Below are 12,859 nucleotides of genomic sequence, written 5' to 3'. Positions count from 1 at the left end.
AAATAATATTAAATACATTGGAATGACTTTAACCAAGCAAGTGAAAGATCTGTATGACAAGAACTTCAAGGTTCTGAAGAAAGAAACTGAAGTACAACTCAAAAGATGGAAAGATCTCCCATGCTCATGGAGTGGCAGGATTAATATAGTAAAAATGGCCATTTTGCTGAAGGCAAGCAATTTACAGATTCAATGCAATCCCCATCAAAGTTTCAACTAAATTCTTCACAGAATTAGAAAGAGCAATTTGCAAATTCATTTGGAATAACAAAAAACCCAGGATAGTGAAAACTATTCTCAACAATATAAAAACTTCTGGGAGAATGACCTTCCCTCAAACAATAGTGAAAAACCTGCATTGTATTGGTACAGAGACAGGCAAGTAGATAAATAGAATAGAATTGAGAACTCAGAAATGAACCCACACTAATATGGTCACATTTTTTTGAAAAGGAGGTAAAACCATCCAGTGGAAAAAAGACAGCATTTTCAACAAATGGTGCTGATTCAACTGGTGGTCAGTTTGTAGAAGAATGGAAATCAATCTATTCTTATCCCCTTGTACAAAGCTCAAGTCCAAGTGGATCAAGGACCTCCACATAAAACCAGATATACTGAAACTAATAGAAGAGAAAGTGTGGAAGAGCCTTGAACACATGGGAACACAGGAGAAATTTTCCTGAACAGAACAACAATGCTTTGTGCTCTAAGATCAAGAATTGACAAATGTGATCTCATATAATAGCAAAGATTCTGTAGAGAAAAAAACCCAACCAAACAAAACCAAAACAACACAAAACAAACCTGTCAATGGGACAAAATGACAACCAACAGATTGGGAAATGATCTTTATCAATCTTATATCTAATAGAAAGCTAATATCTAATATATACAAAGAACTCAAGTAGTTAGACTCCAAAGAGCCAAATTAAAAAATGGAGTACAGAGATAAACAAAGAATTCTCAAATGAGGAATACCAAATGGCTGAAAAGCACCTAAAGAAATGTTCAACATCCTTAGCCATCAGGGAAATGCAAATCAAAACAAACCTGAGATTCTACCTCACACCAGTTAAAATGGCTAAGATCAAAAACTCATGGGACAACACATGCTGGGGAAGATGTGGAGAAAAAGAAACACACCTCCAATTTTTTGCTGGTACAACCATATTAAGCAGGTACAACCACTCTGGAAATCTGTCTGGTTGTTTCTCAGAAATTTGCACAGAGTACTACCTGAGGACCCAGGTATACCACTCTTGGGCATATACCCAAATGATGCTTTAATATTTAACAAGGGCACATGCTCCACCATGTTCATAGCATCATTATTTATAAGAGCCAGAAGCTGGAAAGAACCCAGATGTCCTTCAACAGAGAAATGGATACAGAAAATGTGGTACATTTACGCAATGGAGTACTACTCAATTATTAAAACCAATGAATTCATGAATTTTTTAGGCAAATGGATGGAAGTACAAAATATCATCCTGAATAAGGTAATTCAGTCACAATATAATACATATGGTGTGTACTCACTTATAAGTGGATATTAGCCTAAAAGTATGGAATACCCAAAATACAATTCACAGTCCACATGAAGCTCAAGATGCAGGAAGAACAAAGTGAGGAAGCTTCAGCCCTTCTTAGAAGGTGGAACAAAATATACATGTGAGGAAATATGGAGCCACAGTATGGATCAGAGACTGATGGAAAGGCTTTCAGAGGCTGCCTCACCTAGGGCTCTATCTCATATAGAGACACAAACCTCAGACACTACTGGGGATGCCAAAAAGTGCTTGTGACAGGAGCCTAACATAGCTGTCTCTTTAGAGGCTCTTTCAGAGCTTGGCAAATACAGCGGCAGATGCTCACGGCCAACCATTGGACTGGGCATGGGGTCTCCAATGGAAGAGTTAGAGAAAAGACTGAAGGAGTTGAAGGGGTTTGTATCCCACAGGAAGAACAATAATATCAATCAACCAGAGCTCCCAGAAATTAAACCAGCAACCAAAGAGTACACATGTAGTATCCCATGACTCCAGCTGTACATGTAGCAGAGGATGGTCTTGTTAGACATCAATGGGAAGAGAGGCCCTTGGTCCTCTGAAGGCTTGATGCTTCAGTATAGGGGAATTCGAGGGCAGGGAGGCAGAGGGAGTGGGTGGCCAGGTGAGGAAACACTCTCATAGAAGCAGAAGGAGAAAGGATTAGATAGGAAATTTCTGGAGGGGAAACCAAAAAATGTGATAAAATTTGAAATGTAAATAAATATAATATCCAATAAAAGATGGAAATAAAAGATGGAAATAAAGATTTAGTAACTCTGCCGGGCAGTGGTGGCACATGCCTTTAATCCCAGTACTTGGGGGGCAGAGGCAGGTGGATTTCTGAGTTTGAGGCCAGCCTGGTCTACTGAGTGAGTTCCAGGACAGCCAAAGGCTATACAGAGAAACCCTGTCTTGAAAAACCAAAAATAAATAAATAAATAAATAAATAAATAAATAAATAAATAAAATAAGATTTAGTAACTCTTATTCTGAAAAATTTATAATGAGACCCTTCATCTGGTGTGAATTGTATGTTCACAGAACTCACTGATATTATGGTGATAAAGGTATTGTGTATGATATTATTTTCACTACTGATATTTCTTACTGAATGAAACTCATTCATTTCATGTTTAAATGGTATGTTTTCATAAAACTAAAAGAGCCTTATAGTGCAGACAAACTCTGAAACCCATATTCCTTTTCATGTACTGTACTCATCTTAATGTGTTACCTGATATTTTTAGCATATACACGATATATTGTAAACCTACTCCGAAAGCCTGCTCCTCAGTGATGGCCATCAACAATATGCAATGCTGCGTTTATGCTCCACACACTATTAACACTCACTCTTGTTTCTCTTTTCAAATTGGTTCTTTTTATTGTATCAGTAATCTATAATCTATTATATTCCAAATCATTAATGAGACAATTTACCATTTTGCTAATGTCTTAGTTTCTGTTGCTGTAATAAAACACCATGGTCAAAAGTAACATATGAAAACAGTATTTATTTCCCTGTGTACCTTTGTCACAGTTAATTGAATGACACCAAGATGAGATCATGAATGCAGGAGCCCAATTAGAGTCCATGCAATTATGCTCATTACTGCTGTCATGTCTGTGTTATCCCAAATCCTCTTTCTTATAATTCCCAGAACAACATGCCTGGAGGTGGCACTCTTCACAAAAAAATTGGGTCTTTTTATATTAATCTTTAATTAAGAGCATTGCTTATACATGTACACATCAAAATGACGGCAGCTATGCCTCAACTGAGATTACCTATACTCAAAATTGAGGTTTGTGTACTCATGAATGAAACCATTTTCTACCAAGCCTTAGTCATGGGTATTTCATTAGGCAGTGCTATCCTGCTGTGATAGCATATTATTTAAAATTTTTGTATGACTTAGTAGTACTTTTGTTAAGACAAAGCAGGAAGATATGTTGAGTTCCATCTAACATTTTAAAATTAATGAAGTTTCAATGATGAAACTTATCTTTGTACTTCTGAAGAGAATTTAAATCTTGTCTCAATAAAATAGCATAACACTTTGGGATGAAAATACACCCTAGCAACCCAGCACTTGAGGCCAAGATGGAAAAGACCTCCACAACTAACAGGACCTTTCCCATGGTGCTGTGGTACACAGGGAGGAAGGTGATCCAGACACTGCAGAACACCAGCATGCTGAAAGTTAGGAACTTGGCTTCATTGAATCTGTCAGGAAGGTTCCTAGCCAAGAAAGACACAGTGAAGGTCCCCAGAGCCAAGAAACCCAAGTATCCCAGGACAAAGTGAAAGGCTATGACAGAGCCTTTGTTGCAAATAATAACAGTCTTCCCATGTTCAGATTGTATATCTCTGTCAATAAAGGGAGGAGATGTTACCAACCAGGTTCCACAGAGAACAAGTTGGATTAGGGTACAAATGGGGATGACCAACTTAGGTGCTGCTGTTATTATCCCTCTCATCCTTCTTCCAGGGGTAGTGAGTTTGAAAGCCAGGACCACAGTTATTGTTTTGGCCAACACGGTAGAAACAGCCACTGTGAAAAACACTCCAAACGTGGTTTGCTGCAGGATGCAGATGGCCTGGTTGGGATGTCCAATGAAGAGCAAGGAACAAAGAAAACAGAAGATGAGGGAGATGAGCAGGATGTAGCTGAGAGTGCAGTTATTGGCCTTCACAATGGGAGTATCCTTGTGCTTCACAAAAATGACTAATACTAGAATTGTGACGGCTGAGAAGCACAGGGCCATGCAGGCTAGAGCCATCCCCACTGGATCTTCATAAGCCAGAAAGGACACAGCTCTTTGGAGGCAGTGGGTTTGCTCTAAGTTGGCATACTTATCATCTGAACACCTCACACACTGTTCCATATCTGCTAGTGAACAATAAATCATTATAAGATATCATAATTATGTAGGCAATAATTGTGTATTTGTATTATTAATAGGATATATCAACACATAATTTAGTTTTGAGCATCTATTTCACTCCTTGTTGCCATAGGGACACTGACTTATGATTGCTCTCTATTAACATATGCTTGGTGATGGAACAAAACACCATCATAGGGAATGGAACATAAAAACATTATTTATGAAACAAAACAAGGAAAAATATGATGATGAATACTATGCATCATCTCAGATTATGAAATTCCTCAAACCATAAATTCACAACTCACAGACAAGAGTAGTGTGCAGACATAGTTATTGATGCCAGTTCATGAAACACATTATGTACTTTGTTTGCTTTGAGAGTTGTTCCCTTTGTCTATACCTACCCATAGGCACCAGAGCACACAATTCTTCTTGCAAATACTACTTGCATGAAGTAATATTTTCATTCTAGAAGCTGTATGCCTCACTGACAAATGCATGTCCCTGTCATTGTGGTTAGATCTCTTTCTTCCCAACTACACATTTAAAGCTATAAGGCATGAAGATTATGGATATTTACATTCATCCCTCTCCTTAGCTAGGCTGGGATTGATGATAAGCACTATCCCCTCTCTTGCTGCATTCTTGAAATCTTCACTCTTGTTTTAATTCTTTGAAAAGAAATGCTTAATCCTTTAAGCCATCTAAGCTCTTAAAATATCTTTCATTAAACAATAACTGTTACCATGATCATCTGGTCTTAATATAAAATCAGTAAACATCATATTGTGAAAGAAATGTGCTGTTTGTAGAATATATTGCAGATTATTTGCTAAGTTCAAAAGAAGTTGATATTATTTAACTGATTATGTTCTAAACACCAGAGTTTAGGTCTTCATTTTCCATCTAGGCCATATTATATTTCTAGTCTAGAATGAGAAAGTATTCAAATTCAGCAATTTCTCTTCTGCATGCAAGCATGTACCTGTTTCATTGGAAACCTCATTTTCTGGGCACTGGACACAATCAAAGCAGCAGTCTGCTGTTTCTTTCTGATGAATTTTCCTAAATCCAGCAGTACATGGTAGACTACACCTGGAGGAGGGAACCTGAAGCAACATATATGTAGTGTTTTGTGTGTGTGTGTGTGTATGTGTGTGTGTAGTTCATGTATACTTCATATGTATAATGACCCATAGATTGCTATGTGGGACATTAAAAGATGTGGCTATAAATACTCCCCTGATAACCAGCATTACTTAAATAATTCAGGGACATTTTTATTTTGTATTACCCCGAAATGCACTGAAAGTCACAGTACATTTATATAACATGTAATATTATTTATGCAACATTCAGTTTGTAGCAATTTAAAATTTTTCCTTACAAAACTGATTAATCAAAAAGGAATGTTTATTCGGCATCAGTTTCTCTATAATTATTTATAAATAAAAAAATAAGAACACTGAGTTGTATGGTAAATCAAGAACAAGTTGTTTGGTGAGTATGAACAAAATGTGTTATATAAGACACTCATAAAATTAATGAAGTTTTCCTAAGTTTAAAAGAAAACCTTGAACTTCCTATCCCACCGAACCCCTACTTCTATGAGGGAGCTCCCCTACCCACCACTGACTTCTGCCTCATCACCCTGTCCTTTCCCTATGCTGGGGCACCAAGCCTCCACAGGAACAAGGGCCTCCCCTCCTACTGATGCCTGATAAGGGAATCCACCACAGAATAGGAGAAACCAGGAATGCTGATGATATTTAAAATGCAAGTAAATAAAATAACTAATAAAAAGATAAAAAAATTTTAAAAACCCTTGAATCTGGAGAAAGATTTCTGTTAATAAATATGTGCTGTACTCAATTGAACTATAAATATGTTCACACAGCATCAAAAATCAATTATTTACATATAGTTACAAAATTTTCATTATATACATGTATATGTACATATATTACTATATGTTTAGTAAATATATTCCTGTGTCGTATCATTGAATAGGCATGTGGGTGCAACCTAACATGGAATCCAGAGGCCTTTGATCCCTATGACCAGATTTACATGAAGTTGAGAGTTATCAAATTTTGCTGGTTGGAACTGAGGATGGTCCTTTGTAAAAGTAGCAATGGGTCTTAACCACAAAGCTATTACTTCACTGCCTCATGTTTTAAAATTTAGATATTCTGAAAACAATAAAACCTGTGGTATACCCACTGATGTTCCTCCTGTGGCCCACTCCAAGTCTTCAGATGTGTGAAGTTGTTGACTCTGTGGGAGACAAGGAAAATAGCTTCCTATTTTCACTTTTAATCCAAAGCCTTGTGGAAAATTCCAAGTGAAGAAAATGTCATAGTCTTCACACTGATTATCTCTATGGTTCATGTTCACCAGTTCTCCAACAGGGTTAGTAAATACCCTCGTTTTCAGCAAGGAAGCCACCTAAATGAGATGCATCATTAGATACTTACTTGTGCATATCAATAAAGGGAATGCCAAATTCAGAATTTTCTCTAATTTTTTTAAAACCTTTCAGAAAAGACAGCTGTATTAAAGTAATCCTGGGTAGTAAAATAAAATATACCTTATGGATAATTAAAATTAATATGCTCAATACTAATGGTCAATGATAAAATGTGCTAGAAAAATTATTACCAGATATCAAGTAACATGGTGTGTTTGTGTCTGTGTTTCTGTGTGCGTGTGTAGTGTGCACATGTTTGTCAAAAATACTTTGTAAAAAATAGAAGCCATGTATATGCAAATGAAGGGGAAGTCTGAATGTCTGCAAGTTGTGAAAATTAAGAACAATTCTGGGTCTTTCATTTATATATATTATGCATGTATGACAAAAACACAAACGTAATAAAATGTGCAGTCTTAGTCATTTATGGTTTTATAAATAATTGTTAAGTTAAATGAATGACTATAAATCACAGCTCAAGTACCTATTCTTTTTTGTTGTTGTTATTTTTGTTGTGGTTGTTGTTGATTTTGGGTTATTTTTTATTTTGTTTTATGTGTTTTTTTTTATTTTGTTTTTTTTTCCAGACAGGGTTTCTCTGTGTGGCCATAGTTGTCCTAGAACTCACTCTGTAAGGCTGGCACTTTGAACTCAGGAATCCACCTGCATCTGCCTCCCGAGTTCTGGGATTAAAGGAATGCACTACCACTGCCCAGCTCGTGTACCTATACTTGAGAAATTTTTCTTTAGAAAAATATTATAACCTAAGTTATAATAAGCCTAAGTCATTACCTAAGGCTTTTATGATAAAACTTTTAGTTCTTATTTTACATTTTGAATTCATTTGGTGAAATGTTGAGATATGTTTTCATAAAACTCCCTGATATTTGTAAAAATGTATTGTTTCCATTTAAATCTTATCCTTGTGTATGATATTTCTCCATTTAATGAATCATTTGGGAGTTTTGCAGTGTAGAAATCTTTCCACAGAGAGAATAAACTCTAAACAAATGTACAGTTGTTTCTCAGAGTCCATTTAAAAGATCACATGGATTTATCTAAACATAATGAAAAGTAAGAAACTTTACCTGCAGACAGTCCATGAATAATCCCTTGGGTTCTGCCATTTTCTGAGACTCTATTTGTTGAAGAATGAGTTCCTGGTAAGTGTAGGCCACAGCATAAATCGCGTTATACAAATTATAACCTTCATTACTCAGGACCATGTCATATTTGTGCAGTGTTGTCCATTCCAATGTGTTGATGAATGTAAATGGATCCGTTTTATTGCTTTCCTTAGAGATTGAAAAATTAAAATAATTCCACCCCAGGACAGAGTCAGAAATGCTTACTGGGTATTTGTAAGTGTTTATTGTTTGCATAAAATTCCTAAGTTTAGCAGTCTCAGCTTTGTGGTGTGCAAAAGTGACAGTCCCATGGAAGAAATCAGGGGTGAAATCTTTTTTATTTGTGATAACATCCCATTGTGAGGTTGTGATCCAGATTCTCTGAGCACCTAAATATTCCCATCTTCTAAAGCTAATTTCTAAAGTAGAGTTCATATCACCATAAATGATAATAACCCTTGCTGTTGATATTGTAATTTGTTCATCATATACCTTAGCCCTTGTCACGTATAAGTGCGTGTTTTCTGGGATCACATTCACAAAAGCCAAACAGATCCCATGCCTTTGCATTTCTTCTCTCATGTCTGAGAGAAACTGAATACCTTGGTCATTGTCTGAGATGACCAGTCCAAGCCAAGTCCATCTAAAATTAACCATCAAGGAAACCATGCCATAACACAAATGGGTGTCCTTCATGGCTACCTGATAGACAAAGGGCAACTGGTCAGGGTCACTTAGGTTAGGATTAAAAGGTCCAAAGAAAACCTAAAGGATGCAGAAGAGAAGATGAAACATCCACATGAGGAATATGATTGTTAGGATACTTGGACTTACATACAGGTAATGTTACTCACCGTCAGAACTCCTGTTAAGGATAATAAGATTATACTATATATATATATATATTTCTATTAGATTCTAGACAATTTCTGACAAGTCTGAATGTCCTATAAAACAGTTTTCTCTGTTTGCTTAGATATGATTTTTAACTCTTTATCACATATATATGTATATATAAATATATAATATATACTATGTATATACATATATACACACACACAATATGTGTGTGTATGTGTGTAGCAGCACACACATAAGTGCATGCTCTCCAAGCTATGTTGTAGGCACATGCAAATGAAATTTAAAAGTTGTTAACTATTCCAGTGTTATGCCTTCTTACCGTTGGTGTCCTAGAATAAAGTGCTAGTCTTAAGGATGATTTCCATGATGGTCCTATAATGCCTGCAGCACACGTTGGATCTAATCCACAGATATAATTAATAAACTCCAAACTATGGTTTTGTTGTGAATATACTTCATCCAGAATTCCCAATGTATCTTCACATAGGCCAACAATGATGTCGAAATACAAAGACATGTTGGGTAAAAGATAAGGATTCTTGTTGATCTCTTCAGCAGCAAAAATCATTACCAGAAGAAACTCAGATTTTCTTTTTTGTATTCTAGAACAAGGCAAAATAATGATTAAGGGAGATGTCTGAAACATAAAATTTAAATTGCAATAAAGTTTGTAATATGAGACATGCAAAATTTCTGTCTCAATTTCTTGAATAAGTTTCATAAATTAGAAGTCTTTAGAGCACCATACAATTTAAGGATTCATAGATGTAGGGCACTATGATATGATAAATTTTGTATTCATGAAAACTGATAAAGATTATTTTTATCTCTGTCATCTTTGAACTAGATTATTGTCCTATTGAGCAAGACTATTATAAAGTAACTTTAGAGTTGTAATTCCACAGATAAATAAATAAATAAGCATGGCTTAAACCACACATAAACGATATAACACATTCTCCTTAAAATTTTTCTTATTTAAATTTATACATCAAACATATTAATTTTGAGTATTTTGAAAATCATGTAATATGTCAAAAATTTTTTCAACTTTTATATTCACATTTATCATAACCTAAAAATATTATTAATGAATATTTAATAATATCCAAAACTGAGAATCCTATATCTAACATTAAGTACTAAATTGTTTCAAGACATACAAAATATTTTTTGGGAATTTAGTAAAGGAGCATAAAATATTAAAAAGGAACCATTAAAATTATATTCAAAATCCCTTATATGATATAGTGTCAGAGGATTCAAAACACATTATATATCTGTGTACATTGTCTAACAATCAGTTTACTTAAAATGATTATCAGTGTTTGTAGGAAAGAAATTATTTTACCCATAAGAATACTTTACAGATTTCAAAATAGCAAAAACTCTTTGTAGTAAACATTTAAAAATGTTAGTTTCATGCACAGTGAAAAAAATTATCAATAATATTTCCATGATGTTTGTAGAACATGACGTTAATATTTTCAAGTGTTAATATTCAACAAACAATAATTATTTTAAGACATATTTCATATAAATTAATTTATCCATTTCAAAATATACAATATACCAAATAACCAGAATATTAACCTTTATGCTCTTTTACACGTCAATTTAATGTTACCTTAATGTGTTGTTACTATGTCAATTTCATTAAAAAGGTATCAGATTTCTCTTAACACCTCAGTCTTCTTAATTCTTTGATAACCTTTAAGTGATATCTGAACACAGAAATCTTCTCTCCCTATTAAATGTGTTCACTTGGCCAGGACAGTTGGCAGAGTATCTACTACTATTAGCAATTACCTGTCATCAGAAGTAAAAACCACAAACATCCTCTTTTGATGAAATTTGCATTTTTCAATTGGAGTGTGTAGAGTTAAGTTTTTCTTTTGAAACCTGAAAAGTGCATTGGCTCAGTTCATATATGTATAATTATGAACCTAATTATGGCTTATGAAAGTGTCACCAATGAGAATTTCCACTATTTTTCTACTGAGGTGTAGGATAAAACAGAATACATCAGAAATGAAATTCCTACTGACCTAACAGAGAAGTATAATAATGTGAAGCCACCATCACTGTCAAAGTGCACACAATGTACTGTGGATAACAATTGGGAAACATATTCTTTAAATCCCAAAGACATGAAAATTGAATAAGAGATTGGTTGAAGAGTCAAAGACAGAAAACTACAGGAAAACTCAGTCACAAAAAAGTAGTCCCAGTCATACAGATTATGTAAAACATGAGTGATTTCAACACTTCTTCCCTCAGGATCGGCAGGCACAAATGATAACATCTTACATTTGGGATCTCATAACTATGTATCCACATTAAAAACAGGTTCTGATCCACAAGAAATTCATTTATTCTCCTAGATCTTCTCTAATGTTATATTTATTTGATAATTAATAGATATATTGACCATATACCTGATAGTGATAATAAGCCTAATATGTGACTGAGTATTTGCATAATTGGACCAAAAGATTATTCTGGTAAAAGAATATGAACCCTGGCAGTCTTTATCCACATTAAGTGTCAACTCCAGAATGGCGGGAGGGATGCATTTAAAGACTATTTTAAAAAGCAAGATATATATATATATATATATATATATATATATATATATATATATAGTTATTCATGTAATCAGGTATAGTAGACCAGCACATACACAAATATTTCATTGTCTGAGTGTATACCTAACTTTTGGAGACCAAAATTTGATAACCTTTTTATGAAGGCATTTAGATGCATGCTCATACAAGAATCAATGGCAGACAATAGAATATAGGCAGTGTTGTAGTCTCTTCATATTTTGCTCTTCACAAAGGTGAGAACTATGAATTCAAGGTAGATGAAGAGACATCTTTCAAGACAAGATATCCACAAACACACAACAGAATCCAGTCTCTCTCATTGTCCAGCATTGTGAACTGGAGCCCAGTGTAGTAAAGATAAACTAAACTGTGACACATTTCAAAGTATTAAAATAGTCAATGATGTAATAATTTTCAGTACTTCCTAAAATAACAGGGGGGAGAACAGGACAGAACCCTACAGTTTGTTTATACTGTTAAATAATTCTAATTCATGACATTGAAGAAGGAAACATAGTTAATGACTTACCTAAAAGGAATAAGTTGATTATAGAAATCGTCTTCAATAGCTTCCTCCGATAACATAAGCCCAAAACCACAGTCACTTCTCAAATGTCCATCATTATCTTCACTATTCTTTATCCTCCAAAAGCAACTGAGTTCAGTCAAACAGCACAAGATGAGAGAAAACTTCAGGAGCAAAAAGGAAATAGTGAAACCACGCAGCTTCTTCATGTTTGCTAGGATCTAAGCCAGAGCAGTTGCTTAATCTGTTTCTTATGCAGACAAACATCACACACACACACACACACACACACACATACACACACACACACACACACATACATTTACAACTATGTGTCTGTTTTTAAGGCTACTGCTGTTTGGAGATCTACTAAATTATATTCAAAAAATCCTTTTTGTTCATCTTATGTCATGTTCCCTGGATACATTGGGAAAATTATTGCCTCAAGCTCTACATCTGAGATCTGAAAACTTTTGATCAAAACATTGTTGAAAACATGTTGTGAAGATCATGTTCTCCATCCTCAGGTGCCATGATTTCATTCATATCCATGGCATAAATATTTTCAGAAAGTATCTTCTCCTGGACAGCTGGGACCAGACCATGTGTCAACAGCCATATGTGTGAACACAATGGATCTCATCAGAACTTCCATAGTAAGACAAAAGTTGAGAAGGTCATAAGTGATCCTTAACATTTAGACTTTGAGTTTAATCATGGGACGTTATATCTTCCATTGTCTAGTGTAGGGAAGGGCACTCTCACATGCAACATTGAGGCAGGAGGTGACCATTCTCTCTGTTGTTCATATACTATTGTAT

The 12,859-nt window shown here is 34.8% G+C and overlaps 1 protein-coding gene across 3 annotated transcripts; it reads right to left on the bottom strand.

Moving 5' to 3' along the window:
• Positions 1-3,539: 3,539 nt before the first annotated feature.
• LOC143437313 (vomeronasal type-2 receptor 116-like) lies at positions 3,540-12,247 on the bottom strand. 3 transcript variants are annotated; one of them, XM_076922121.1, is made up of 6 exons: positions 12,042-12,247; positions 9,223-9,505; positions 8,004-8,807; positions 6,669-6,893; positions 5,431-5,554; positions 3,540-4,444 (listed from the first exon to the last, which is right to left on the bottom strand). In XM_076922121.1, the coding sequence occupies exons 1-6, from the start codon at positions 12,245-12,247 to the stop codon at positions 3,540-3,542; spliced, it is 2,547 nt and encodes an 848-aa protein (XP_076778236.1). The 3 variants fall into 3 exon arrangements, with proteins under 3 accessions (XP_076778236.1, XP_076778237.1, XP_076778238.1); XM_076922122.1 differs by having other exon boundaries at positions 3,540-4,441; XM_076922123.1 differs by lacking the exon at positions 6,669-6,893 and having other exon boundaries at positions 3,540-4,441.
• Positions 12,248-12,859: the final 612 nt, after the last annotated feature.

The sequence above is a fragment of the Arvicanthis niloticus genome, chromosome Y (genome assembly GCF_011762505.2).
Source record: "Arvicanthis niloticus isolate mArvNil1 chromosome Y, mArvNil1.pat.X, whole genome shotgun sequence".
In the NCBI taxonomy this organism is placed as follows: domain Eukaryota; kingdom Metazoa; phylum Chordata; class Mammalia; order Rodentia; family Muridae; genus Arvicanthis; species Arvicanthis niloticus.
This window is presented reverse-complemented; position numbering and strand designations above follow the sequence as displayed.